Below are 24,657 nucleotides of genomic sequence, written 5' to 3' on the forward strand. Positions count from 1 at the left end.
GGGCACAGGGGGATGAAGGGGGTGAGACCAGATGGAGAGAGGGTTGGAAGCCCAGACTCCTGGGGTCCCCATGGAGAAGGGGGCTGAGCACAAGATGCCCATGTTCCTTTTGGATTCTTGTTCCACCTCCCCGACTCAGAGCTACAGAGACCTACCCTCAGATCTTACATCATCTTTCTTAGCCAAGGAGCAAAGTAGATCCAGACCCGCCCCTTCTCACCTTCTTATAAGATGAGCTCAGGACCTGGGACTGCATCTTCACTCAACCAACCATCATGAAGCCTTACACAAAACCTGAGACTTTCCTGCTAGCCCCCATGCTGCTCTGCACCCTCCTGGGTCTGGGTAAGTGACTAGGGGTCTGGACTCCTGGAATCCTGAAATGAAGACTATGGGAGAGCATTTAGCCAGGTCCTTGAGGGTGAGGGGGAAAGAGGAGGTGTCCTGGGCATTCAGATTCATGGAAAAGGCAGATTCATGGAAAAGGCATGGAAAAGAGAGAAAGCCTGGGTCCCCAAGGGAGGAAGAGTTCAAAAACATGTGGGTTTAAATCTCTGAGAAAGGAAGGGTTTGGATGGGCTCTGCTCCCCTCCCCTCCGACAGTGTCTCAAAATAAAATACCTGAATTCTAGGAATTCAGATAAGAGTATGATTAGAAAAAAGAAAAGTGAGGTGAGGGGGAGAGATTTCCTTTCTCCCAGGACTCTAAGGAGTTCAGGTCCCCAGTGTCTTCTTTCCTTAGATGCAATTCAGGCAACTCCACTTTCCCCAGGACCCAGTTCCCCTGTGTCTGGGCCCCAGTTGCCTCCTCTCTCAGGACCAAGGAGCCAGGCCCTTGTCCTCCTAGTCCTCGATCTTCCTTCTTGACCTGGGTTGCAGATCCCAGCCTCAGGTACCCCTGCCTGAGTGACTATGCTGTCTACCAGACTTAAATGTACCCACAAGGAAAAGGGTCCCACTTCTGAGAATCAGCTGGACCTGGAGGTTCACAGAAGTCCATGAAGGACTTCCTCAGTGGTCCAGTGTTTGAGAATCGGCCTGCCAACGCAGGTGACATGGGTTCGATCCCTGGTCCAGGAATATTCCACATGCCTTGGGCAAACTAAGCCCTCGTGCCACAGCTACTGAGCCCATGCTCTAGAGCCTGTGCTCTGCAACAGGAGAAGCCACCACAAATGAGAAGCCCAAGCACCGCAATGAGAGAGTAGCCCCCACTCTCTACAACTGGAGAAACACCCACAAGAAGCAAGGACAACCCAAAATAGCCTAAAATAGAAAAAAGAAAATTAAAGGATTAAAAAAAACCAAAACACGCATGGAAACCTTCAGCAGGACTCCTTACTATCCTTCAGCTTTCTCAGAGGGCTTTAGTGTCCAAATTCCCCAACCCTGTAAGTAGGTAAACTTGCTCCTTGGTGGAGTTGCTGTCCACCCCTGGAAGCAGCCTTGCTGGCAGCAATATAGTGTATCTGATGGAACTTCAGATAGTTCCCTGTTCAGCGGCTCATGTCCCTCTTGTGAATAACCAGGGAGACACCTTTCCCTCTCCTTCAGACCCCCCGCCCCATCCCCTTCTGGACTCAGAAGTCATGGCCCAGAGACCACACCACTTGGACTAGAGCCTCTCTCTCCATACCTCAGGGTACCCACTAGGCTGTGAGGTGTGTATCAGGGATGGAGCCATATGCATTGGAGAAACGAAGACATGCGCCCAGGACGAGGACACCTGCATCGTCATCACGACTGAGACTAACGATAGTAAGAGGGTAGGGAATAGCGTCAGATCCTGGGGAGGTGGGGGTGCTTTCAGGGTAGCAGATACTACCATGCTCTGGGAGAAACCTTTGAGTGAAGAAGGGGCGAGAAAGAGGAAAGGAGGAAAGAGAATCCAGTGGAATGACAGAAACCTCTGTTGCCAAGGATTTCTGAAAATGAGACTCCAAAGACATGATGGGGGAGGGGCAGATATAGAGAATTTCTTAGGCAAGAAGGGATTAGGAAAGGACACAGGGGAAGAGTGAAATCCCTGGTCGGGGGCGGGGAATCTAATATGCAAAAGGTGTAGGGGTGGGTGTAAAGAAGACAGGTGAGTTGTAAAGAATGTGATTAGGTTGACTCTGTAAGCAGGTATAGCCCACCAGGCTCCTCTGTCCGTGGGATTTTCCAGGCAAGAATACTGGAGTGGCTTGCCATTTCCTCCTCCAGGGGATCTTTCCAACCCAAGGATTGAACCAGTATTTTGTGTCTCCTACATTGGCAGTGGGGGTTTTTACCACCGCACCACCTGGGAAGCCCCAGTATTGAAACAGAGAGAGAGAGAGAGAGAGAGAGAGAGAGAGAGATAAGGACAGATAATCCAAGGACTCAGTCCATGAGTTTTCAAAGGGACAGACAGGACTGAGCATCCACCCACCCAAGCTCTTGGGGTACAGAGCAGAAACCCTAGGGCTGGAGGAGACCAACTTTGGTGGAAGGGGGAAGGCCAGGGAAACTGGAAGAGACCACTTCAGGCAAGACCTGAGAGTAGCCAAGGAGGGCAGCAAGAGATCATAGGCAGGAAGTCTGGGGAGTGACCCTGGGAAATCTTAGACGAAGAAGGAGACAGGTGTTACAGGGTGGTGGCTGAGGGCTGCATCCTAGGATGTGGTGGAAGGAATTCCAGGGGGTAGGGAAGGGCTGAAGGCTGGAAGAGACCATTCACACAGGTCTGGGGGTAGTCATAGGTGGCCTACCTAGAAAAGACCTCTCCAGGTGTGACCTTTAGAGAATGGCAGTGAGGTGGCTGTGGAGCAGAAGGGACTACTCAGGAGACACCAACACAGCCGGGGGCGGAGGGAGGAAGGGTTGGGTTCAATACTCAATCCTCCAGGCCTTGCCCCAGACAGATCAGGGTATATGACTTTGGGGAGATGGAAGAGGCCTCTCTAGACAGCAGTGGGCTGGGGAAGCTGTAAGGTGATGGAAATACCCCGGGACCAGGGTCCAGACCAGGGCTCCTGAGTCCTCTGTCCACCCTCATGATGCAGAGGGCTCCGTGGATGTAACCAGCTACAAAGGGTGCTTGAAATCCAGCGAGTGTGACCCGGGATTCCTCTCCCTCACTGTGGTTCCGGAGAACACATGGGGTCCAACACGTGCTGCTGCCAGAGCGATGGCTGCAACCACAATCCCCTGCCCGGTAAGCCCCAGCTGAGCCCCACGGCTGGAGTCCCTCCCTGCCCACCCCTCCGCCCACCAGAGCCAGGTGTGAGCACCTATCACTGACCTGCGCTGTCACCGGGGCAAGCGTCTTCCTTGCGCTGAGCCTTGGGTTCTCCTCCTGTAAACTGCAGTGTCCAGGGACTTCCCAGGTGGTCCAGTGACTAAGACTCCATGCTCCCTATGCAGGGGTTGGATCCCTGGTCAGGGAACTCGATTCCACAGGGCGCAACTAAGATCCAGTCAAATAAATATTATTTTATAAAAATGCAGTGCTGGTTAGTGACTAGTGTCCCCGTGCTGGTTGTGAAGTTGGAAAGGACTTAATGTCCCTGTGCACCTTATCCTCCACCCTCCTCCCCAGCATTCAGGAGAAATCTGACAGAGAATGGCCTTCGGTGTCCTTCCTGCTCCACCTTCCTCAAGGAAACATGCACCCCGACTGAGGAAACGTTCTGTTTGGGTGAAGAAACCCGCTGTGTCACCATGACTGGCCTCATGCACCCTGGTGAGGGGCACCTGGATTTCAGGAGGAGCGCACAGGGTTCCCAGAGGGTCCCAGAACTGGAGCCTCATTATTCCAGATTCTTAGGGAGAAAGTGGCTCCAGAGAAATGGAGGAAGGTGGCTGGGGCATGACCCCTGGATTGGGAGCGGGGAGGCATTGGAGATCCTGATTCTAGTCTGAAATCCCCTCCAGCAGGTGTCAAATTTGCTTCCCAGGGATGTGCTATGGAGAACACCTGCCACATCAAGCCTGGGACCCTGGTGCCCTCAGGCTCTCATTTGCTGACCATCAAGAAGATCAGCTGTCTTCCAAGCCCCCAGGCTTCTGGCAAAGCTGAGTGAAGAACTGAGGCCCATATGGTGTTTGGTCTCCATTCCTTCTCAGCTATAGCTTCCCACGTGTCTATAAATTAAACGAATCAACAGAACAAGGCTGTCTTTGTGCTGTGATGCATTTCAGGGAGATGGGATGCAAAAAGCAGGGGTCTCAACCCTGTCGAACCCCCTCTTTGGAACGAGGAGAGGGAAGATGCTACCTTTTGTTAAGGGATTACTTCCTGCTGGGTCCCTGTGCTAAGTGTTTTCCACGAGAGAGCTCATTTCATAATCACAACTCTGTGAGGGTGAAAGTATTGTCCCCATTTTACAGAGGAACAAACTGAGGCACGGATTGTGGTGTCACTTGCCTTTGGTCAAACAGTTGGGAGCATCAGACTCCAGAGTGCATGATCACCTCTCCCGGTTAACCTCTTTTTGCCTCAGTTTCATGTTTGTAAGTGGTGGATATTAATATTTATAACCTCACAGAGCTATTTGAACTGTCAAATGAAAAAAAACTAAAAAAGGACTTAGTGCAGTGCCTAGCACCTTAAAGGGGGCTCTCCTGGTTGCTCAGATGGGAAAGAATCTGCCTAATAATGCAGAAGAGGCAGGTTCGATCCCTGGGTTGGGATGATCCCTGGAGGAGGGCATGGCAGCCCCAGCATTCTTGCCTGGAGAATCCCATGGACAGAGGAGCCTGGCAGGCTGCAGTCCATGGGGTCACAGAGTTGAACACAACTGAGTGACTGAGTGAGGCACTAGCACCTTTAAGACAGTGTTGGTTCTGGAGACAATGTGTCTGGCCAAATAGCTACTATCCTAATAGCTGCCACTTACTTACTTAATAGCTGATTAGGCATTAGTTGGCAGGTGCTAGACCTTGGCATCTATCAGGATAGACTGAATTATGCTAAGGTAACAAAGAAGTCCCCAAACTCAGTGGTTTAAAACAACAATGTTGTGTTATTGACAAAGGTCTATATAGTCACAACTATGGTTTTTCCAGTAGCCGGGTATGGATGTGAGAGTTGGACCACAAAGAGTGGTGAGCGCCAAGGAACTGATCCTTTTGGAGTGTGCTATTGGAAGAAGCACAAGCTGGAATCAGGATTGCCGGGAGAAATATCAATAACCTCAGATACGCAGATGACACCACCCTTAGGGCAGAAAGTGAAGAGGAACTAAAAAGCCTCTTGATGAAAGTGAAAGTGGAGAGTGAAAAAGTTGGCTTAAAGCTCAACATTCAGAAAATGAAGATCATGGCATCTGGTCCCATCACTTCATGGGAAATAGATGGGGAAACGGTGGAAACAGTGTCAGACTTTATTTTTCTGGGCTCCAAAATCACTACAGATGGTGACTGCAGCCATGAAATTAAAAGACGCTTACTCCATGGAAGGAAAGTTATGACCAACCTAGATAGCATATTCAAAAGCAGAGACATTACTTTGCCAACAAAGGTTCGTCTAGTCAATGCTATGGTTTTTCCAGTGGTCATGTATGGATGTGAGAGTTGGACTGTGAAGAAGGCTGAGCACCGAAGAATTGATGCTTTTGAAATCTGGTGTTGGAGAAGACTCTTGAGAGTCCCTTGGACTGCAAGGAGATCCAACCAGTCCATTCTAAAGGAGATCAGCCCTGGGATTTCTTTGGAAGGAATGATGCTAAAGCTGAAACTCCAGTACTTTGGCCACCTCATGCGAAGAGTTGACTCATTGGAAAAGACTCTGATGCTGGGAGGGATTGGGGACCGGAGGAGAAGGGGACGACAGAGGATGAGATGGCTGGATGGCATCACTGACTCGATGGATGTGAGTCTCAGTGAACTCTGGGAGTTGGTGATGGACAGGGAGGCCTGGCGTGCTATGATTCATGGGGTCTCAAAGAGTCAGACATGACTGAGCGACTGATCTGATCTGATTGGAAAAATCTCTTCGGAGTCCCTTGACTGCAAGGAGATCAGACCAGTCAATCCTAAAGGTAATCAACCCTGAATATTCATTGGAAGGACTGATGCTGAAGTCTTAATACACTGGTCACCTGATGTGAAGAACTGACTCACTAGAAAAGACTCTGATGCAGGGAAAGATTGAAGGCATGAGGAGAAAGGGACAACAGGGGATGAGATGGTTTGATGGCATCAATGACTCAATGGACATGAGTTGAGCAAGCTCCTGGAGATGGTGAAGGACAGGGATGCCTGGAGTGCTGCAGTCCACGATGATGCAGAGTTGGACACAACTGAGCGACTGAACAAGAACATTAGTCAATTAACGCTATGATAATGTTATATAACAAACCATCCCCAAACTGAGACTTGTAACAAAATGCATTCTGCTTCCTCTGGTTTGTAGGTATCTGGGGCGGCTCTGTTTCAGGTTCTGAACTGGTGGGTTTCGCTCCAGTTTGGGAGAGGGACTCTAGTTCTCCTCCATGGGGTTTCAGTCTTCTGGGATCTGTGGCTCCCTGGCTAATATCTTTCTCATGGCAGATGACAGGGACAGAAAACCCAAGTGCACCAAAGGTCCCTGAGGAGGTTGGGGATGCTAACATTCCATGGAGTAAAGTAAATCATATGGTTTAAAGCCAACCTCAGTAGAGTAGGGAAGGATGCTCCTCCTTCCATGGCCCTAGTGAACCCCAGGGGGAGAGGCGGAAGAAGAGCAGTCTGGCCCCCTTTGGCCCCACCCCCACCCCTGCCAGACAAGTTTCGTAACCAACATGATCTCTTAGGGTCATGAACTGAAAATGATCCACTTTATCTTCACAACTACTCCGTGTGATAGGCACTATTATTCTCAACCCTGTTTTCAGAAAAACCTGAGGTTCCGAGAAGGAACATCACATTGGACATCACCATGCAGCTAAAAAGTGACAGAGGTTAAGATTTTAATCACTGGGTCCTGTTGAGAGGGAGAAAGAGACCACATCTCAGAGAGGGGACACACCTGTATCAGTTATCCATCCTTTGCTATATAACAAGCCCCTCCAAACCTCACTTAGAGTAATTGCCTATATAAACATATTTATATAGTTTTATTTACTTGGTTGTATTGGGTCTTAGTTGCAGCTCACAAGGCCTCCATCGACTCTTGTAGGATCTTCATTGCAGAGCATGGACTCTGTAGCTGCAGCTCACAGGCTCAGTTGCTCTGCGCCATGTGGGATCTTAGTTCCCCAACTAGGGATTGAACTTGAATTCCCTGCATTGCAAGGCAGATTCTTTTTTTTTTTTTTAAAGAAAATTTATTTATTTGGTTTACGTAAATTTAATTACTTTTTAAAGAAAATTTGTTTGGCTGTACCAGGTCTTCGTTCTGCCATGTGGAGTCTTTAGTGATGGTATTTGAAACCTTTAGCTGTAGCATGTGAACTCTTAGTTGTGGTATGTAGGATCTAGTTCCTTGACCAGGGATCAAATCCGGGCCCCCTGCATGGGCAGCGCAGAGTCATGCAAGATCCCTTTTGTGGCACATGGACACTCTAGTTGTAGCTCCCAGGATCAGATGAACAGTGGCATCTGGGAACTTAAGTTACCCCCCAGGGATTGAACTTCAATCCTCTGCATTGCAAGGCAGATTCATAACCACTGGACCACCAGAGAAGCCTCTAGAATAATTGTCTTGTATTTACCTCATTCCATGGGTTGGCAATTTGGTCTAGGATCAGCTGGAGGATGGTTCAGCTGCCGGTCAGCTAGGCAGCTCTCTTTCAGAGGGCCAACACTAATTGGGGTGTCCTGGCTGACTCGGCCACATGCTATCTAATTGCCGTGCAGGTTAGCCTGCACTTCCCCATGTGGTCATGGTGGCAGGGGTCCCCAGGGCAGCAAAAGAGATCATCCCAATCCATGAGCACTTGCCCAGCTTCTGCTTGTATCACATTTGCTGTGAGTCCAGTAGTCAAGCAGATCCAAAGACCAGGTCTAAAGTCAGAAGGGTCTATCCAAGGCCATGGCTGCAGAAATGCTGAACAGACTGGGGGCATTAATGGGCCACGCTAGTTCTAGAGTTAAGAGGTTTACTATCACAGCCCCCAAGGTTAAACAATTATTAGGCCACCCCATCTCCTCCAGACTGGTAAAACTCAAAGTCACTGGACTGCAGCCCAGGGAATTCTATCCTGCACACATCCCCACCATCCCTCCTCTCCAGGGACCCAGGAGGCCTCACCGTTGGACCCCTCCTCCATCAGACACAGGGGTCTAGGCTTCCAGTTGACAGTTAGAATCCCAAGCATCTTCCCCCTCCTCTCAAACCAGCAATGAACACACACCATTTTCTACTTTTTTATTCACTCCTCCAAAAAGCACCACACACAGGTCAACCCACCCTTGAGTCTCCCGGCTTCATGGTTCCTCATCTCAATGACACAAGTCTATCATTATCCAGACAAGTAGGAAATTCATCTAAGTTGATGAGGCTCTGTTCCTCCTCTGCTTCTGGCAATGGCAACACCAAGATTCATCAAAGGTTTCCTAGAATTTCTGCCTTCAAGGGCCTTCCAGCCTGCAGATGCCATGTAGGCTCACCCTGAAGGCAGCCAGTTGTCCCTCCACAATTGAGTCTTCAGTCTTTTCTGTTTGGATGCGCCCAGAGACCGATGCCTCGCTGGCAGCTTACTGCTTCCAGAGCCTAAAGTTCAATCCCTTTAAAAGTCATGATTTAAAAGGCAACCACTCCCAAAAGACAGTCGTTGACCCCCAAGGGTGCCAAAATACAACTACTTAAACACAATCAGCACACTCTACGAGGGACAGTGACACAAGAAAACAAAACTGGGTCTTGCTTTCTCAATCTTAGGCAGGAGTCCCCTTGGCGGGAGGGCAGAGAAGCATAAGGTAGAGATGTCAGACAGGGCCAAGTCAGAGATGGTGTCAGAGAGGTGGCACCCTGAGCAAAGGCACGGGGATGAGACTAATGTTTGAGGGCTTCCAGGAGGGGCTGCAAGCCTATTACTGTACACAAGAGAGAACAGGGTACAAACGTGTCTGCGTGGAATGCTCAGGACAACCCTGCGGGTAGATTCCACTTGCTGACTCACTTGCAAAAGGCCACCCTTATAGTCAAAGGGCTGTCTGGCCCTCGGGCAATGCAGACAGAATTCCTGGTGATACTAAGGTTGTTTTTTTTCTCCAGTGCTGTGTCTACTCACCATGTTTGTGGTGAAACGGGGGAAAAGTTTACCTGCAACTTACTTCTCATTAATTTAGAAAATGCTTCTCATTATTGGAAAACTATTCAACATCACTGGGACAGCGTGGGTATAGGAAACGACTTCTTCAAATGTAAGTTTCATGAAATCTAAATAGAGGTCGAGTATTTCTGATGAAAATTCATCATCTGAATTGAGATGTGCTACAGAAATACACACGAGATTTCAAAGACGTAGCATAAAAAAGTTCTTTCCTATATTGATTAATGTTGAAATAATATTTTGGATATATTGACGTGAGACGTTAGAATTGGTGTCATCTGTATCTGTTCCCTTTTCCTTTTTCAATGTGGCTACTAGAATACTTGAAGCTACTTGTGTGGCTCATGAGCTTCCCAGGTGGCTTAGGGGCCAAGAACCTACCTGCCAATGCATGAGATGCAGGTTCAATTCCTGGGTCCGGAAGATCCCCTGGAGAAGGAAACGGAGACCCACTCCAATATTCTTGTCTGGAAAATTCCACGGACAGAAGGGCCTGGTTGGCCGCAGTCCCTGGGGTTGCAGAGTCAGACACAACTGAGTGACGAAACATGTGGCTGATGTTCTGTTTCTACTGGACTAGCTGTTCTGTGTGTTCCTGTTTCTGCCCATGACATGCAGGCTTGATGCAGAGGCTTGAACCACAGTTGAAGTGGGGAGACAGTGTTGTGCTGGGTATCATAGAGATGGATGAGGAACATTTTCCTAAGGCCGAAAGAGCTTTGAGGACAGTGCCTGGAGCCATTCAGTATAGTGCGAAGTGCTTCCCCCTATCTGGGCTACCTCAACTTCGATGGGACAAATTGTGCCAGTGGTGGGAATTCTAGTGAGACCTGGGGGTACCACCCCTTAGCTACCTGCCCCTCAGACTGGTTACGCTTATCTTCAGCTGTCAAAGGAAATAGGGTCTCGAAAGTGTTTATGCTCATTCTCCAGCCCTTTCATTTCACGGGTGGGAACACAAGGCACTGGCTCCGGTCACCCAGAATGACATGGCAAAGCCGTGCTGGCTGCCCGGGCCCCCTGACCTCCGACAGGTGTCTCCTCTCCTAGGAGATGCTTGTTCCTCCTCCATCTCCCACCTTTTCCCTGCCTCGGGGCAAGAGGCTGACGACCTAAATCCCAGCCCTAGTTCTGCCACTGATTAATGAATTAAATATTTACTAAGCACCTTCTGTATGTCAGGCACTATTTGAGGGGCTGAGGGTACCGCACAGGGATAACAGCCAATACACAGGTAAATAAATAATTTTCTAAAATCATAATTGCTGCAAGGAAAAGGAAAAAAAAAAAAAACTCAGTGGAGATGAAAATAAGGGTTGGGTGTGAGCTACTTCGGTTATAATGGTCAGGAAAGGTCCCTCTTGAGGGGACATTTGTGCTGAGATCTGATTGGCAAGTAGATCTGGGAGCAGAGCATTCTGGGCAGAAATAACGGAAACTATAAAGGTCCTGAGGCATGACCCCAGCTGACCCACTCAAGCATCAGAAGGAAGATGAGGATGAGAGGGGGCAGGAAATGAAAAGAGGCAGGGAGGAATCTTGCCGTGTGCTGTTGGGCCTAGAGCCTGCCCTCTCTGTGCTTTGCTTTCCCCATCTAACATAACAGAGATTCTGCTGGATGGCCTCTCAGCTGCGCTCCATCCCCCAACCACCACCCCGCCCCATTCTCTCTCTTTTTGGCATTAAAGAGTTTTGTGACTTGTCGCTTCTCCTCTACTGGTAGCTGGCAGCCTAGAACATCCCAGGCACTGTGGTTTCTGCCTTTGCCTCCCTGCGACACATTCCCATGGGCTGGAACACCTGCCCGGCTGTTCTGTGGGCCCCTGGCTCACTGAGGCCTTCTCTGTGTCTCTCTTGGGGACACCTGAGGTAGCCACACGGAAGTGTTTGGATTAGTCCAGCAGTACGGCTGTGTTTCCCAAAAGGCGGGTATACAAAATAGCAAGGCCAGAAACGGTTCAGGCTTAATGACAGAAGAAACCAAGACCCAAGAATGATAGAAACCCCTAAGGGAGAGCGGGATAGAGTCCCCAGAGAGCCCCATAATTGCCCAGCACCTGAAAATGGGGTCAGTCACATCCCCTTCCAGTCAAACTCAGAGGAGGGGAACCACCAGGATCTAAATCCATTAGGGATTCTGGGGAGTTCCCTCTGAGGGATGGGTTCCCGCCCTTCCACAGTCAGAAAGCCTCATTCCTGGTCTCTGGCTACTCCCCAGCCCAACCATGCCCAGAACACTCTTGCTTCCTCTCGTGTTTTGTGGTACCATCCTCCTCACAACAGCGGGGAAAGAAATCTGCGCCCCCAAGCTTCTGGAGGGGCAAATATTACACCCCTCCGTTTCCCAAGACCACAGGGTCTCCAGCTCTCTCACACAGCACCCGATTCCCTCCTCTACATGGATACCTTCCACCACCCATGAATTAGAAAGCAAAGACCTCAGCCCTCTGGGGAGCCAGGCATTCTGAGTCCAGAGAACCGTCCTTCCCCCACCCCCGGAAACCTAGATCTTATATACCTTTGTGGCTCAGAAGCCCAAGGATTTCAGCTCTCTGGGGAACCCAGACCACCCCTCCTCCATGTCAGAATCCCTACTGTGAAGGAGACCGCCTTCATCAGCAATCAGGGCGTCCACCTCCTCCTCCGCAGGGGGACTAGACACCTATTAGATCTAGTTTCTACTCTTGAGAGACCAAGATAGCCCCCTTCCAGGAGTCCAAACCCTCAACTCCTTTGAGGAGTTCCATAGTTTGATGGTCCCCAGAGAAATCAGGAGTCCCGTCCTCAGAACTCTATTTCCCTTCAGGACCCAGGAATCCTGGTGACCAGACGTCACCCACTCCACCCCTAGTCAGAGCCCTCATTCCCTTCAAGCACCCAGGATTCTGACTGGCGGACCCCTTGCTCTGCGATATCTCAGGCCCAGACATCCCATGCTAGAGTCTGGACCCCGTGCCCTCTCCCTCTCACCGGGTCTTGAGTCCTCTGGCCCTGGCAGAGCCAGGCAGCTGGGGCCCAGGGCACACCAGGAAGCCCCAGCCCTCAGCCCAGCTTTCACTGCGCAGGCACCTGCGGCGCCAGCACTGCCTCGGCGTCCGCGCACATCTCGTCCAGCGCCTGCAGCAGGACGCCGTGCGCCGCGCGGTAGCCCAGGCCCCCGGTGGCCGCAGCGCCGCCCGCCGGCCACAGGAAAGAGAGTGCGCCCAGCGCCGCGCCCCCGGCGGTGCCCTCGCCTGCCCACGAGCCCAGCCTCGCCTCCACTTCGGCTCGCGTCACCGGGCCCGGGAAGCGCGTCCGCTTGGCCAACTCCCCGGGAGCCAGGCCCAGCGCGCGCTCGCGTCGGGCCAGCGCCGCGGGTTCGAGCCCCAGCGCCCGCCGCCACTCAGCTAGCTGACCCCGCAGGAGTGCCACGTCGCACGCCCAGCCCAGCCCTGGGACTGGGGCCGCCGCCGCCGCCAGGCTAGCCAGCAGGGCCGGCCGCCACGCCCCGGCCCGCAGCGCAGCAGCCTTGGTCCGGGCCGCGCGGGGAGATGCGGGCGGCAGCGCGAGCAGCAGCGCCCCCGCCTGGGCCGCGGGGAGCGCGCGCCGCAGCCACTCGCACAGCCCCGGGAGCCCGCCCGGCCGCAGCGGGAACACCGGCGGCGGCGCCTCCTCTAGCACCTCCCACGTTTCGTCCTCGGGGCTCAGGGCAGCCGCGCGCTCCGAGTCCCCGCTGCCGGATTTCTTCGTGCTGACGCCCACTGGCTGCAAACTCTCCGTGCCTGCTTCCTCTGAACCTTCCCCACTGCCTCCCTTTTGCAATCCGGGGCCGCGGTTCTCCTTTCCATCACTGCGGGCATTCTCAAACCCCTCTCCGTCTGCGTTCTCTAAGCTCTGGCTGCCAGACTTCTCTGCCTTTTCCTCTTCTTCCAGAGACTCTGGGTCCTCGCCCTCGCCGTCTGTTCGCACACAGACCAATGGTGTATCTGGTAGCACCAAGGGCCGGACCTGGGCCCAGTCCTTCTCAGTGGGTGCCCCAGGGGTGACGAGGATGAGAGCGTCGTAGTGGGTGGTCGGGTACGGGGCGACGGTGGTGTCCGCGGAGCTCAGAGGCACGCTCCAGAGCACCACGTTGGGGCGCTCTGGGGTTGGGTAGGGCGTGGGCCCTGCAGGTGCTGCAGCAGGCACTGCACCCAGATCTTCAGGATCTAACCCGAGAAGCACGTTCAACACAAGGCCCACGTCAGCCCTACCGGCCACGGCCAGGTCCAGGCGTGCGCTGCCCAGTCGCTCCAGGCCGGCCCGAACCCACGACAGGGCCGCCTCCAGGCCCCCAGTCTCAAAGGCCTCCCGCACAGCCTCCAACTCCGCAGCGCCCAACACCTCGAAGCCATCCTGAGCTGGTGGAAGGAGCCTGCGGGGACAGGGAGGGATAGGGTCAAGGGCAGAAGAGGAGCTCGAGGCTGGAGAGCTAGCCTAGGGGGTCCGACCAGGCTAAAATGACAAGGTGGAGTTTGAAGCAAGAAAGGGAGTAAAGTGGCTAAGTCGTGTCCGACTCTGCGATTCCATGGACTGTAGCCTACCAGGCTCCTTCGTCCATGGAGTTTTCCAGGCAAGAATACTGGAGTGGGTTGCCATTTCCTTCTCCAGGGGATTTTCCAACCCAGGGACTGAACCCAGGTCTCCATCATTGCCTAAAGTAAGGGAGGGACTGCTGGGTTGAAATCTGGCTTCCAACAGAGCTGAAAATGGGGAACCGGCTAAGTCTTCCCCGGGGGGTTACACTCTTTGGGAGCTGGGCTTTCCAAAGGACCTGCAGGATTAAGAAAAGGCCATGCTGAGTGGGGCAAAACTCACAGAGAGTGAGCCTTAGGGCAAAAGAATCCCGAATGGATTGAGGGACTAAATGAAAATCATGGACTAAATGCTCTAGGTGGGCAAGGTCACCAAGGGCGCTCTTTCTTGAGCAGAGGCATTGGCAGGAGTGTAAAGTCCAATGAGGGGAAAAGCCTCATTTAACAGTGGGGCCTTAGCAAGGGCGTGGGGCTAAGGAAAAAAGAAGGGTGGTGGGCTTGGAGCTGCTGCCCCTCCCTTTCAACCTCTTTCAACCTCTACAAAAGGAGACCAGGCCGCTTAGGGTGGGGCGGGGGTGGGGGGGGGGGAGTGGAGAAAAGACAGGAGATAGCCAGCGGGTGGGTACAGAAAGAAAAGGGAGGGGATTAGAGAAACGAAATGGGGGAGGGGGAGGGCCCCTTAAACGACAAAGCTCACTGAGGGTGTGGCTCTCTGGAGACTTCGATCCCTTGAGAACCAAGCAGATGGTGAGGAGGAAAGTGAAGACTGGAGAGTGGAGTCTTCGGGTACAAATTTCACGGGGATCATGAGTTTGGATGCAGCCCCCCTTCACACCTTGGCTTGGGGGCAGTGTTTGGGCTTTAGGTCCGGGCCCCTCCTAGAATTCTGGCAGGGTAGCGGGACTTTTGACCTCAGAGTGCTAGCAGGAGCAGGCTGGATGACAGGCTGGGACTTCCAGCTGATCCTTGGATGGGGGCTAGATGACAAAAGCACAGAGCGCTAGCTTGAGGTGGGGCCTCGTGGAGCTCATGACCTGCACTCAAGGGCAGGATCTGGAGCAGGGCTTTCAGCAGACATCGCTTTAAGGTTGGTCCCAAGCTGCGGGCTGACTTCAAAGAACATCTTAGGGTGGAGGCATAGAGTAAATAAAGCTCCAGCCTCTTCCACCCACCCAGAAGCTCCGCGCTTACCTCTGCAGCGCCTCGGCCTGGCTCCGCAGCGCCGCTCGCAGGCGCTCTAGCTCCTCGCAGCCGTCGGTGCTGAGGCAGTCGGTCCGTGGCACGAAGAGACCCGCGGCGCCCAACCCGGCGCTGTCCAGCAGGGCCGCGGTCTGATCCCGGGCCTGGGCTTCATTCTGTGACTCCTCGGGTCGGAGATTACGCACAGCCAGCAGCGGGGTCCCTCGGGCCAGGGCGGCCCGTGCTGCCTCCCCCAGCGCCGGGGCCAAGGGCTCCTCATTGCCCTCGGGGCCTGGCAGCACCAGTACCAGCACGTTGGCCTCCGCCGCCCAGGGTCCCGGCTCTGCGGGTGGGCAGCTCAGCTCGCCCAGGAAAAGGCCTGGGCCTGCAGCTCGCAGGCTGGGGAGCCCGGAATCCGGCCGTCCGTCGGGGATCTCGACCGTCTCCACATCTCTGTCGCACAGCGCTGCAATCAGCGCAGATTTTCCGGAGCCCGGAGGCCCCAGGAATAAGACGGTCACGTCACCTCTCGGTGGAGGCATAGCTGGGAAGCAAGGAGAGAGGAAGACCTGGGTCACGGAGCACCCAACCTTATTCTTTTCTAGCTTCCCTACTTCGGTCTCACATTTCAGCCGATTATTCCGTCCCTTTCTTTCGTTCTCGGGTACCACTCCCAGGCAGCCAGAAATCTGGCGCCCAGCCTCTATTCCCCAGGGACCCGGGAGTCCCGTCCGCCCTCCTTCTGGATGGCTTTCCTTTTCCGCTTCAAAAACTCAGAAATTGGCCTCCAGCTCCCAACCCCCTCTGGGATACAGATGTTTTTAACCCCTCACTCCTCCCTTCCAAATCACCAACCGAGCAAACAGCCAGCACAAGGGACGGCGCAGTTGGTAGCAGCGGGGACGGAGGCCTAAGAGGCTAGAGCGCCGGGATTCGGGGACGTCCAGACGCTTTCCAGGGGTTCTAACCTGACGTCATTCCCTTTAGGAGGAGGTGTGTCTTGAAAGCCTGACCTCGGGGAGACGGCCCTGTGCGGCGCCTGCGCAGAACGACCGATGGGCGCTCCCGGTCTATCAGCGGTCGCAGGTCCTAGAACAATGAGGGAGCCAACGCGCGTGCGCGCCAGAAGCGCCTAACACGCTTGCGCAGTAAGCACCGGTCTGTCAGGCGAGCGTTGCTTGCAACGTCATCATTACGCACCCCAGTGCAGGGAAGGACCCCTCGTGTTATTTTGAGGACCGAATTGGTGGGACTGCATCATTGCAGTCGGATGGCAGTCCAAGATCCGGGCTTCGAAAGGCTCATCAGGCGAAAGGCCGTGGAAAGCCTCGGGACTTTGAGACTCGGTGGGCCCTGCCCCGTTTCCCTTCGGGTGACGGCGCTGTGACGAGCAACTGACAGGCGCAACGAAAGGCAGCCCCTCTGCTGTCTTGGAGAAAAGCCGAGACCTGGGCTACTGGCCTCGGGAGGGAGCCGAGGGCAGTGCTTGGGGGCGGCGGGTCACAACGGCTGAAAGCGCGCGTGGGAAGCGGGGTCTCAGGATGGAATGAGTTTCGGGATGTCAGAGAAAGATGTCTCCCGGGAGGAGGCGGGCTAAAGAGTGGGTACCACTACCTGCCTCAAGACAGGTGGGAGAGAAAGGGATGAGGCTGGTGTCCAAAGATCAGGGGTCCCTGGCTCTGTGTTCAAGGAGTTAGTTTGATGTAGCAGGCATAGGTCAGAGGTCTCACGCAAGTGAGAAGGCGCTAAGTCAAGTCACACAGCTGAGGAGTTGAATCTTTTGGAAGGTTGAATTCTCTAGTGAGAGCTATCAGGTTAGAATTCAAAGAGATGTTATGTCACGGAAGTCAAAGACTGGCAAAGTAAGCCTGTCAAAGATCACAGGATTAGCGGGCCCTCTAAATTTGGCTATAGATTAGCGACTTCACTTGATTTACTATTCTGCCATGCGTGCTCCTCTCTTGACCAGAGGGGTCCCAGTCACCATGGAGGACCGGCACTCCAAACAGACCATGGAGCAGCAGGATTCGTCCAAGGAGAGAAGTTCCCGAAGTCCGGGAGGTGACATCTGTGAGTACCGCTGACCAGAGGAGGGTGGGTTGCAGGAGCTGTGATGCTAAAAGAATTTCTATAGCATCTCAGTGTTCAAAGCATTGTGGGGACTGACTCGTTAGGAAGGAACTGTTAATGGTCCCTGATCTGGCCTCTCAGGACCCCGACCCTTGTTACCCTCAGAGGTAACAAGGAGCAGAGCTCCCTGCTCTGTCCACAAAAATATGAAAGGGATGCACTTCAGAGGCAGAGTGGCATCCAGAGAGGCTTGGAGTAGGAGAAATGACTGGGAAGAGCAGTGAGCCCCAGTCCCAACCCTGCCCCAGACTTTCAGTGTGCCTTGGACCTCAGTTTCCGTCTGTCCAAAGGGGTAGCCACTCCTCACCTCACAGGGCTAGCTGGTATGAGGATTAATGGCAGAAAAGGGGAAAGCTTAATATTGAAGATAGCCAATTTGACAGAGAACAGCAACAGCTTCTACTGAATGTTTATTATGTGTTAGGTGCATTCTAAGATTTTAACACGTCTCAGTCCGTCCTCCTAACAGACTCTATGAAATTGATAATTATCACTTTCATATGAAGTGAGGGAACTGAGGCAAAGAGGTTAAGTATTTATAACAGTGAAAGCCAGCGTCAGCACTCCAGTTCCTGGAGACCACCAGGAACACACGTGGAGTTGAGCAAATCGGGCTTATTGCTCATTGTGCTGAGGAAGCACATACACTGTGGGGCATCTCCTAAGAAAGGACTTATTATAGGATCTGGGCTTGTGGTAGGTGCATTGGGGAAGGGTTCAAGAAAGGGGTTTTGCTCTCGATAGAGGCTGCCAGGAAGCAGGGGTTCTTAGATGGCTGGCTCACTTAATAAATCTGACCTAGGAGGAGGGAGGAACAAGGGAACGCTCCAGCTCTGACTGGCCAAGCAGCAGCAGGCACTCACATAAGCCAGGACAAGGGGCTGTCTGGCCATTTCTCGTGGCCCAGACAATGTTCACGTTTTGTCTGTGTTCAGAACAGCACCATGGCGTGGTCTTGATTCGCCCCAGTCACAGCACGGCCTTGTTTGATAGTGCTCTGTGGAATTGTTTATGCTCACCAGGAGAATGCCAAGGCCTAGCTGTGCCAGGCCAGCCCCTGGCTGTGGGGTTTCTTCTTTCTCAACAATAATGATTGCAAACCATTGTGTAGCACCATTCTAAACACTATGTATAAGTTCATTCATTTATTCCTTCCAACAACCCTATGAGGTGGATACTAATAGAGTGATTACCCCATTTTCCAGATGAAAACAGTTTTTACTTGCCAGGGGAGTCAGTTCCAGGCAGTCTGGCTCCAGAGGCTGTGCCCTAATCATACAGCTGTCAGAAGGGCAGACTGCATTCCACCATTTCACTTCCCAGCCTCATGACAGTCAGCAAGTTGCCCAACCTTTTGCAGCCCCGGTCTGCTCATTCACAAAACAGGTCCAGTAAGGCTGCCGTCCAGGCCTGGCATAGCACTGGCACAGAGCGAGTCCAGTCCTGCATGCTGGTTGTCGGCATGATTCTGGGGCTGGGAGAGGCCCTCGCCACACCTGCTGGCCTCTACCAACCTCTCCCCCACATCCTCAGGCCACCTGGGGGCCCTGCAGTGCACCCACTGCCTCATCACCTTCGCCGATTCCAAGTTCCAGGAGCGCCACATGAAGCGGGAGCACCCAGCGGACTTCGTGGCCCAGAAGCTGCAGGGGGTCCTCTTCATCTGCTTCACCTGCGCCCGATCCTTCCCCTCCTCCAAGGCCCTGATCACCCACCAGCGCGGCCACGGTCCAGTGGCCAGGCCCTCCCAGCCGGCTGCACCCATCACCACACCGCCCACCTTCCCCTGTCCCGACTGTGGCAAGACGTTCGGGCAGGCTGCTTCTCTGAGGCGGCATCGCCAGGCACACGAGGCCCGCACCCTTCCTGGCCCCTTTGCCTGCACCGAGTGTGGTCAGGACTTTGCCCAGGAAGCAGGGCTGCACCAACACTACATCCGGCATGCGCGCGGGGAGCTCTGAGAGTAGCTTACACCCGCCCCAGGGCCATGGGAGCTCTGTGGCTGGTGGGATGCATGTCTGATATGGGATGGGATCCTTGGGCTTATCCTCCCTGGAAAGGCACAGGACTCCTGATAAACAGGACCCAGAAGATGCTCATTTGGAGCTTCAGTCTCTGGAGGACACAAAAGCCTTCAGGGAAACCAGTCAAATCAGACAATAATGAGATCTATTGTTTTAAAAAGAAATTAACAGGAAAGAGGGAAAACTGTTATTTGTATCTCCCTCATCCCCAATTAAATAGTTTGAAATTGCAACTAGCTGCAGATTGTGTAACCACCTTTAATTCATCTCAGATGGATGCTATGGGGCTGTAGGAGCCGAGTGACTGGATTTAGGCCTGACTGGGGGCAGGGAAAGTAAGGCATTGCCCACCTGTAAGGCCACCACAGCACAGGTCCCACACATGGAGCGACTTGGGCCTTTGGGGATGGGACAGCAAAGTCAGTCTGTACTGAGTCATGTGGGGGTTGCAATCTGAGCTAGTGTCTCTTCCCACCCCCCTGCCAGTCTTTCCCACTCAAGGAGGGGCCACGGCATTGGACAGCTCTGACCCCCTTCTCTTCAGATGCTGCTGCTGCTGCTAAGTCACTTCAGTCGTGTCCAACTCTGTGTGACCCCATAGATGGCAGCCCACCAGGCACCCCCGTCCCTGGGATTCTCCAGGCAAGAACACTGGAGTGGGTTGCCATTTCCTTCTCCAGTGCATGAAAGTGAAAAGTGAAAATGAAGTCGCTCAGTCATGTCCAACTCTTAGCGACCCCATGGACTGCAGCCTACCAGGCTCCTCTGTCCATGGGATTTTCCAGGCAAGAGTACTGGAGTGGGGTGCCATTGCCTTCTCCGGATGACTTACTGTTTAAATAATTTTATGTACCATTCCGGTCATGGATTATTTTCTATATGTGTAGGTGACATGGCATGAATAAACTAACAGAAATAGTATCTAAAAACAAAAGATCTGTGGGACTTCCCTGGCGGCCCAGTGGTTAAGACTCTGCACTTTCAATGCAGGGGACATGGGTTTTCAATCCCTGGTTGGGGAACCAAGATCCCACATGCCTCACAATGTAGTCAAAAGATTAAAAAACAAAAGGTCCACATTAAACTGTCTAAGCACAGAACTCTGGCTTTCAAGCAGGAATTCCCAGAGAACAGAAGGGCATAGGGGGGTGGGGTGCTACAGCTGGCCCTGTAGGGGAACTGGTTTGGAGTCAAACAGAGATTCCTTCTGTTTCCTGTTGTATTTGGCCAGCACTGGGAGATATTCCATTAAGATCCTATTTTCAGCTCTGAAAAGGTCCCATTCTGGGCTGAGTTCCACTGGGCCAGTGTTACTCCCTCACATTACCTGCTCTGCCCCAGAAACAATGGTCAGTGCTTTGCACAAAATAATCACAGACTCTGTTTGAACTGAGGGATATTTTGAAAGCCCACAGAGACTGAGCCATCTCCCAGTTTTTAGCTAGGCATATGCTGGCTACAAAGACAGCATCTCCCACATTTCCTTGCAGCTAGATGTGGCCATATGATACAGTTCTGACTAAATTCCTGGGTAGAGTCTTCAAGCTTCAGAAAGGAACCTACTTTCCCTTCACCTTCCCACCTGGAATGTGGACATGGTCTCTAGCCATCTTGGACCAGGAGAGGGGACCCCATGCTGGCAGAGCAAGAAGACAGGAGGCAGGTTCTCCTGTTATTCCTGCTCCCCCCACCCTCGCCTCCCAGTCTGTTTACTACAAACCACCCCTTGTGTATATGGAAATCAGCTTACATCACTCATTAAAAACCCTCCAACGGGGCACTTCCCTGGTGGTCCAGTGGCTAAGACTATGCTCCCAATGCAGGGAGCCTGGGTTTGATCCCTGAATGTGGAACTAGATCCCACATGCTGCAGCTAAGACCCAGCACAGCCAAATAAATAAATATTAAAAAAAAAAAAAAAAGACTTTCTGAGGTGCAGACCTGGGGTAAAGTGCCTGCATGCTCAGGTCTAAGAGTAGTAGTTTGGGAGGGGAAAAAAAAAGACTCACCCTCCAATGGCATCCTGTAAGTAACATTGAAAGACCTTAACCAGGACCACAACACCCAACAGTGCCAAGGCCCCAGCCCCCAAAGCAGTCCCAGCTCCAGGGATGGAGCTGTCGTCTTCCCTACACTCCAGCCACACTGGCCAGGCTGACACCTGCCTCGGAGCCTCTGCACTCTCTGCTTCGTCTTACCCAGAACTTTGCCAGGCTGCCTCCTTGTTACTCAGGTCTCAATGCCTGCCACCTCAGAGAGGTCCTCCTTGGCTACAACAGCACCTCCAACCCTTGCCCTGATTCAGTTTCTTCCCAGCACACTTCACCACTTGGAACTGTAACTCCTGTGTTTATATCATCACCTGTGTCCTTCCTCTGGAATCCAAGCTCCTGAGGGTGAGTGTTGCATCTTCCTCATGGCTTCATCCTCAGCACCTAGGATAGCGCTTACCATGGCAGCTCCATAAAGAACTCCTTGACTGCCTACTGGCTTACTTCGCTCTCAGCCTCAGCCCACCCTTCCACGCTGTTCTGTCAGCCTGGGCTTTTGGCAGCTGTACTTCCCAGACTCCCTGGAGAGCTGGCTTCCTTAACTTCATCCCATAAGACCTAAGGGCAGAAAGAAGGTCAAAGAGGGAAAAAGGGGTCCTGCTGGAGCCCCTCCAGCAGCAGTTCAAGCTCCAGTATCTCCTCACTCAGCCAGAGCGCTGTGCCCCACTTAGGGTTTAAGCAGGAGCTATGGGGTCACTGATCCCTGTACCAGCCACACATGTGGCTCCCACTGGCCATTGTACTTCTCTTTCTGCGTCGCAGTCCTACATGTGGGAGCTTCCTACAGACACTAATTTCTCAGTTACCATACCTTGAACCTAAGTTTGTGCTCTTAGCTTTCTAGTACCTGTGTGACCATCTCCCAGTACAGAATCCTCCGGAATTCCTCACTTGGCCTCTATTTCCTCTAGGCTCTGAAGAACTGAAGGACTCCACTGGCAGCAGACCAGTTCTCCTGATTCCCAGTCTCTCACGATCCTTAGGAACTTTTGCTGACGAAGGGGTAATTCTCTACTTCTGTGTTTAGAAAGCCCCGTCTTAAGGCAGAATAGGGCTGAGGCATACTGCCCCAGGAAATAAAATCCATCTGTTGTTTTAATGAGCTGCGAGTTTCTACTGAGTTGGCCAAAAAGGTCATTAGGATTTTTCCATAACATCTTGGCTCAGCTACTGAGATTCTGAAGTGGTTGTGTGGTGGTGGTTTAGTTGCTAAGTTGTGTCCGACTCTTTGGGGACCCCACAGGCTCCTCTGTCCATGAGATTTTCCAGGCAAGAATACTGGACTGGGTTGCCATTTCCTTCTCCAGAGGATCTTCCTGATCCAGGGATCGAACTCTTGTGTCCTGCACAGCAAGCAGATTCTTTAACACTGAGCCACCAGGGAAGCCCTCGTAACATCTTATGGAAAAACGTGAATGAACTCTTTGGCCAACCCAATGCTTTGATGATTCTGAGACTCATTGATGTTAAGCTAGAGTGGTTATGAAAGTCTCAGAGTGGATAAATGTCAGATGCGGAGCTTCCAGGATAACAGCATGGGGTTTTGAAAGATGCTTTGGTCATAATCCTGTAACAGACATCAAAACATAAATTATCTTTTGGGACCAAGCAGGTACCACAAATTGGTGACACAAGCAGGGTATGAGGGGTCCAGATGCCAGACGGTGGGGTCTGGGCATGCAGGAAGGAATGCCCCATTAATAGGAGGTGACCCCCACTCAGCTCTAGCCAAACTGTCACCCCGTGGGATTTTGAGTGCAGCCATCAATCTCACAGGGATGCTGGAAACTTCCATTTCTGTTCCAGATCTGCCCAGTTTTTCAATGTTGTTGACCAACATGATTTTAAAAACCTCAGTAACTCTGGAGACCAAATGCACTCCTGCAAGTCAGATGATGGCTATGGACAGCCATTTCTGGTGTGTGGCTTAGTGGCTAAGAATGTGTGCCCTGCAGCCAGTTGTCTGAATTCAAACCTAGCTTCTGCTTCTTTCTAGCTATGTGACCTCTAGCAGATTACTCAACCTCTCTGTGCTCCAGCTGCAAAATGTCATGATCATGGCCCCTGTAGTTCTAAGGATTACGAAGACAGACATGGAGAGAAAGTCAAAGCCGGTATTACGCCCTGTGACGTGGCCCTCCGCCCCTACGCTCCCACCAGTCTCCCCACTGCCTTCCTCAGCAACAGCCTCTCACCCCAGGTGCCCTGCCATGAGCATCCCAAGCAGGGCCTTTGCACCTGCTGTCCCCACAGCCACAGGGCCCGCTCCTCCCCATCTAGGTCTCCTCTGATGTCACCTTCTTAGTGAAGCCTTCCCTGACTACCTCATTTGAAACTGCTTCACACACACAAAAGCCTCCCATTCCTCTTCTCTTTTTTCCTCCACAGCACTTATAACCTGCTAACATTCTATACCTTTTTTTGTTGTTGTTTGTTTTGGCCATACTCAGTCTTAGTTGTGGCTTTCGGGTTCTTTCCGTTGCAGCATGTAGGATCTAGTCCCCTGACCAGGGATTCAAACTGGGCCCGCTGCGTTGGGAGTGCAGTCTTAGCCACTCGACCATCAAGGAAATGCCTATTCTATACATTTTGCTTAAATATTCAAGTATCTGTTTTCACTGTTATAACCACCGCAAAGGCAGAAATTTTTATTCATTGTGTTTACCACTCTGTTCCCCGCTCCCCAAATAGTACCTGTATCACCTGCGTGCTCAATACATCAGTATTGAATGAATGGGCATAAATAACGGTCCCTACCTCATAAAGGATCCGATGTGATCATCCCTATAGAGTGCTTAGCTCAGGGTCTGGTCAGCCGTGAGCCATTATGGTAATTCAGATTCTATTCTTGAGGGTTCTTAGTTGCCAAGCTTCTGTGAGTTAACACATGTAAAGCGCCTTAGAACAGAGCTTGGCACACAGTAAATGGTAGCTACTATTATAATTAAGCTTCTATTTTCAAAGAAGCTTTGATGCCAAGCTTCTGGGAATTAGTATTTCCTGTTTCAGAGTGAGAGCTGGTGTTTCCACACGGCTGTCACGAGCTGGCCCTCTACTCCCAACTCTGACCTCATCCCTCCAGCCACTCTGGCCTCCTTGATGCCCCACGCCCTCACCTAGACGGCTCCTCCCACCCCAGCGCCAGGCTCCCTCCCTCCCCTTCTCTGGTCTCTCTTCACCTCAGGGAGGTGACGTCACTATTTAAAACTGCACCGTCTTTCAGAACTGCCCTCTTCTCTGCTCTAGTCTCCTCCCCAGCGCTCAGCACCATCAAGCATGTTACGCCTTTCTCGTCTGTTTCTTGTTTACTATCTGTCCCCACCAGGGGCCCCTTCTCACTTCCAGGTAAGCTCCATGAACACAAGGATTTTATCTTATTCACTGGTGTGTTCTCAATGCTTAGCACACAGCCAAGAATTGAAAAGATATTTGTTAAGTGAATTAATGGCTCACAGTCCCTACCTTGCAGAGTTATTCTAAGGGCCTGATGATCTCATGC

At 52.3% G+C, this 24,657-nt stretch overlaps 2 protein-coding genes across 5 annotated transcripts; one reads left to right on the plus strand and one right to left on the minus strand.

Annotated features, from left to right (window-relative positions):
* Positions 1–9,252: 9,252 nt before the first annotated feature.
* On the minus strand, positions 9,253–16,065 carry IRGQ (immunity related GTPase Q). 3 transcript variants are annotated; one of them, XM_061388523.1, is made up of 3 exons: positions 15,967–16,065; positions 14,966–15,497; positions 9,253–13,614 (listed from the first exon to the last, which is right to left on the minus strand). In XM_061388523.1, exons 2-3 carry the CDS (start codon positions 15,493–15,495, stop codon positions 12,276–12,278), a joined length of 1,869 nt encoding a protein of 622 aa, XP_061244507.1. In that variant the 5' UTR covers positions 15,496–15,497; positions 15,967–16,065; the 3' UTR covers positions 9,253–12,275. The 3 variants fall into 3 exon arrangements, with proteins under 3 accessions (XP_061244507.1, XP_061244504.1, XP_061244505.1); XM_061388520.1 differs by having other exon boundaries at positions 15,922–16,065; XM_061388521.1 differs by lacking the exon at positions 15,967–16,065 and adding an exon at positions 15,809–15,849.
* Positions 16,066–16,104: 39 nt separating this feature from the next.
* Positions 16,105–19,340, plus strand: ZNF576 (zinc finger protein 576). Of its 2 annotated transcripts, XM_061388530.1 has the most exons (3): positions 16,105–16,581; positions 16,923–17,023; positions 18,617–19,340. In XM_061388530.1, the coding sequence occupies exons 2-3, from the start codon at positions 16,939–16,941 to the stop codon at positions 19,042–19,044; spliced, it is 513 nt and encodes a 170-aa protein (XP_061244514.1). In that variant the 5' UTR covers positions 16,105–16,581; positions 16,923–16,938; the 3' UTR covers positions 19,045–19,340. The 2 variants fall into 2 exon arrangements, with proteins under 2 accessions (XP_061244514.1, XP_061244513.1); XM_061388529.1 differs by having other exon boundaries at positions 16,144–17,023.
* The last annotated feature ends 5,317 nt before the right edge of the window (positions 19,341–24,657 follow it).

This window comes from Bos javanicus, chromosome 18 (assembly GCF_032452875.1).
Source record: "Bos javanicus breed banteng chromosome 18, ARS-OSU_banteng_1.0, whole genome shotgun sequence".
NCBI classification, from domain to species: Eukaryota; Metazoa; Chordata; class Mammalia; order Artiodactyla; family Bovidae; genus Bos; species Bos javanicus.

Excerpts from the sequence above, each read along its gene's own strand:
- IRGQ (XM_061388520.1), bottom strand. Across the intron at positions 13,615-14,965 it reads CAGGCCGAGGCGCTGCAGAG|GCTCCTTCCACCAGCTCAGG; the intron begins GTAAGCGCGGAG and ends CTGTCCCCGCAG.
- ZNF576 (XM_061388529.1), top strand. The coding sequence starts at position 16,900 with ATGCGTGCTCCTCTCTTGACCAGAGGGGTCCCAGTCACCATGGAGGAC. Across the intron at positions 17,024-18,616 it reads AAGTCCGGGAGGTGACATCT|GCCACCTGGGGGCCCTGCAG; the intron begins GTGAGTACCGCT and ends CCACATCCTCAG.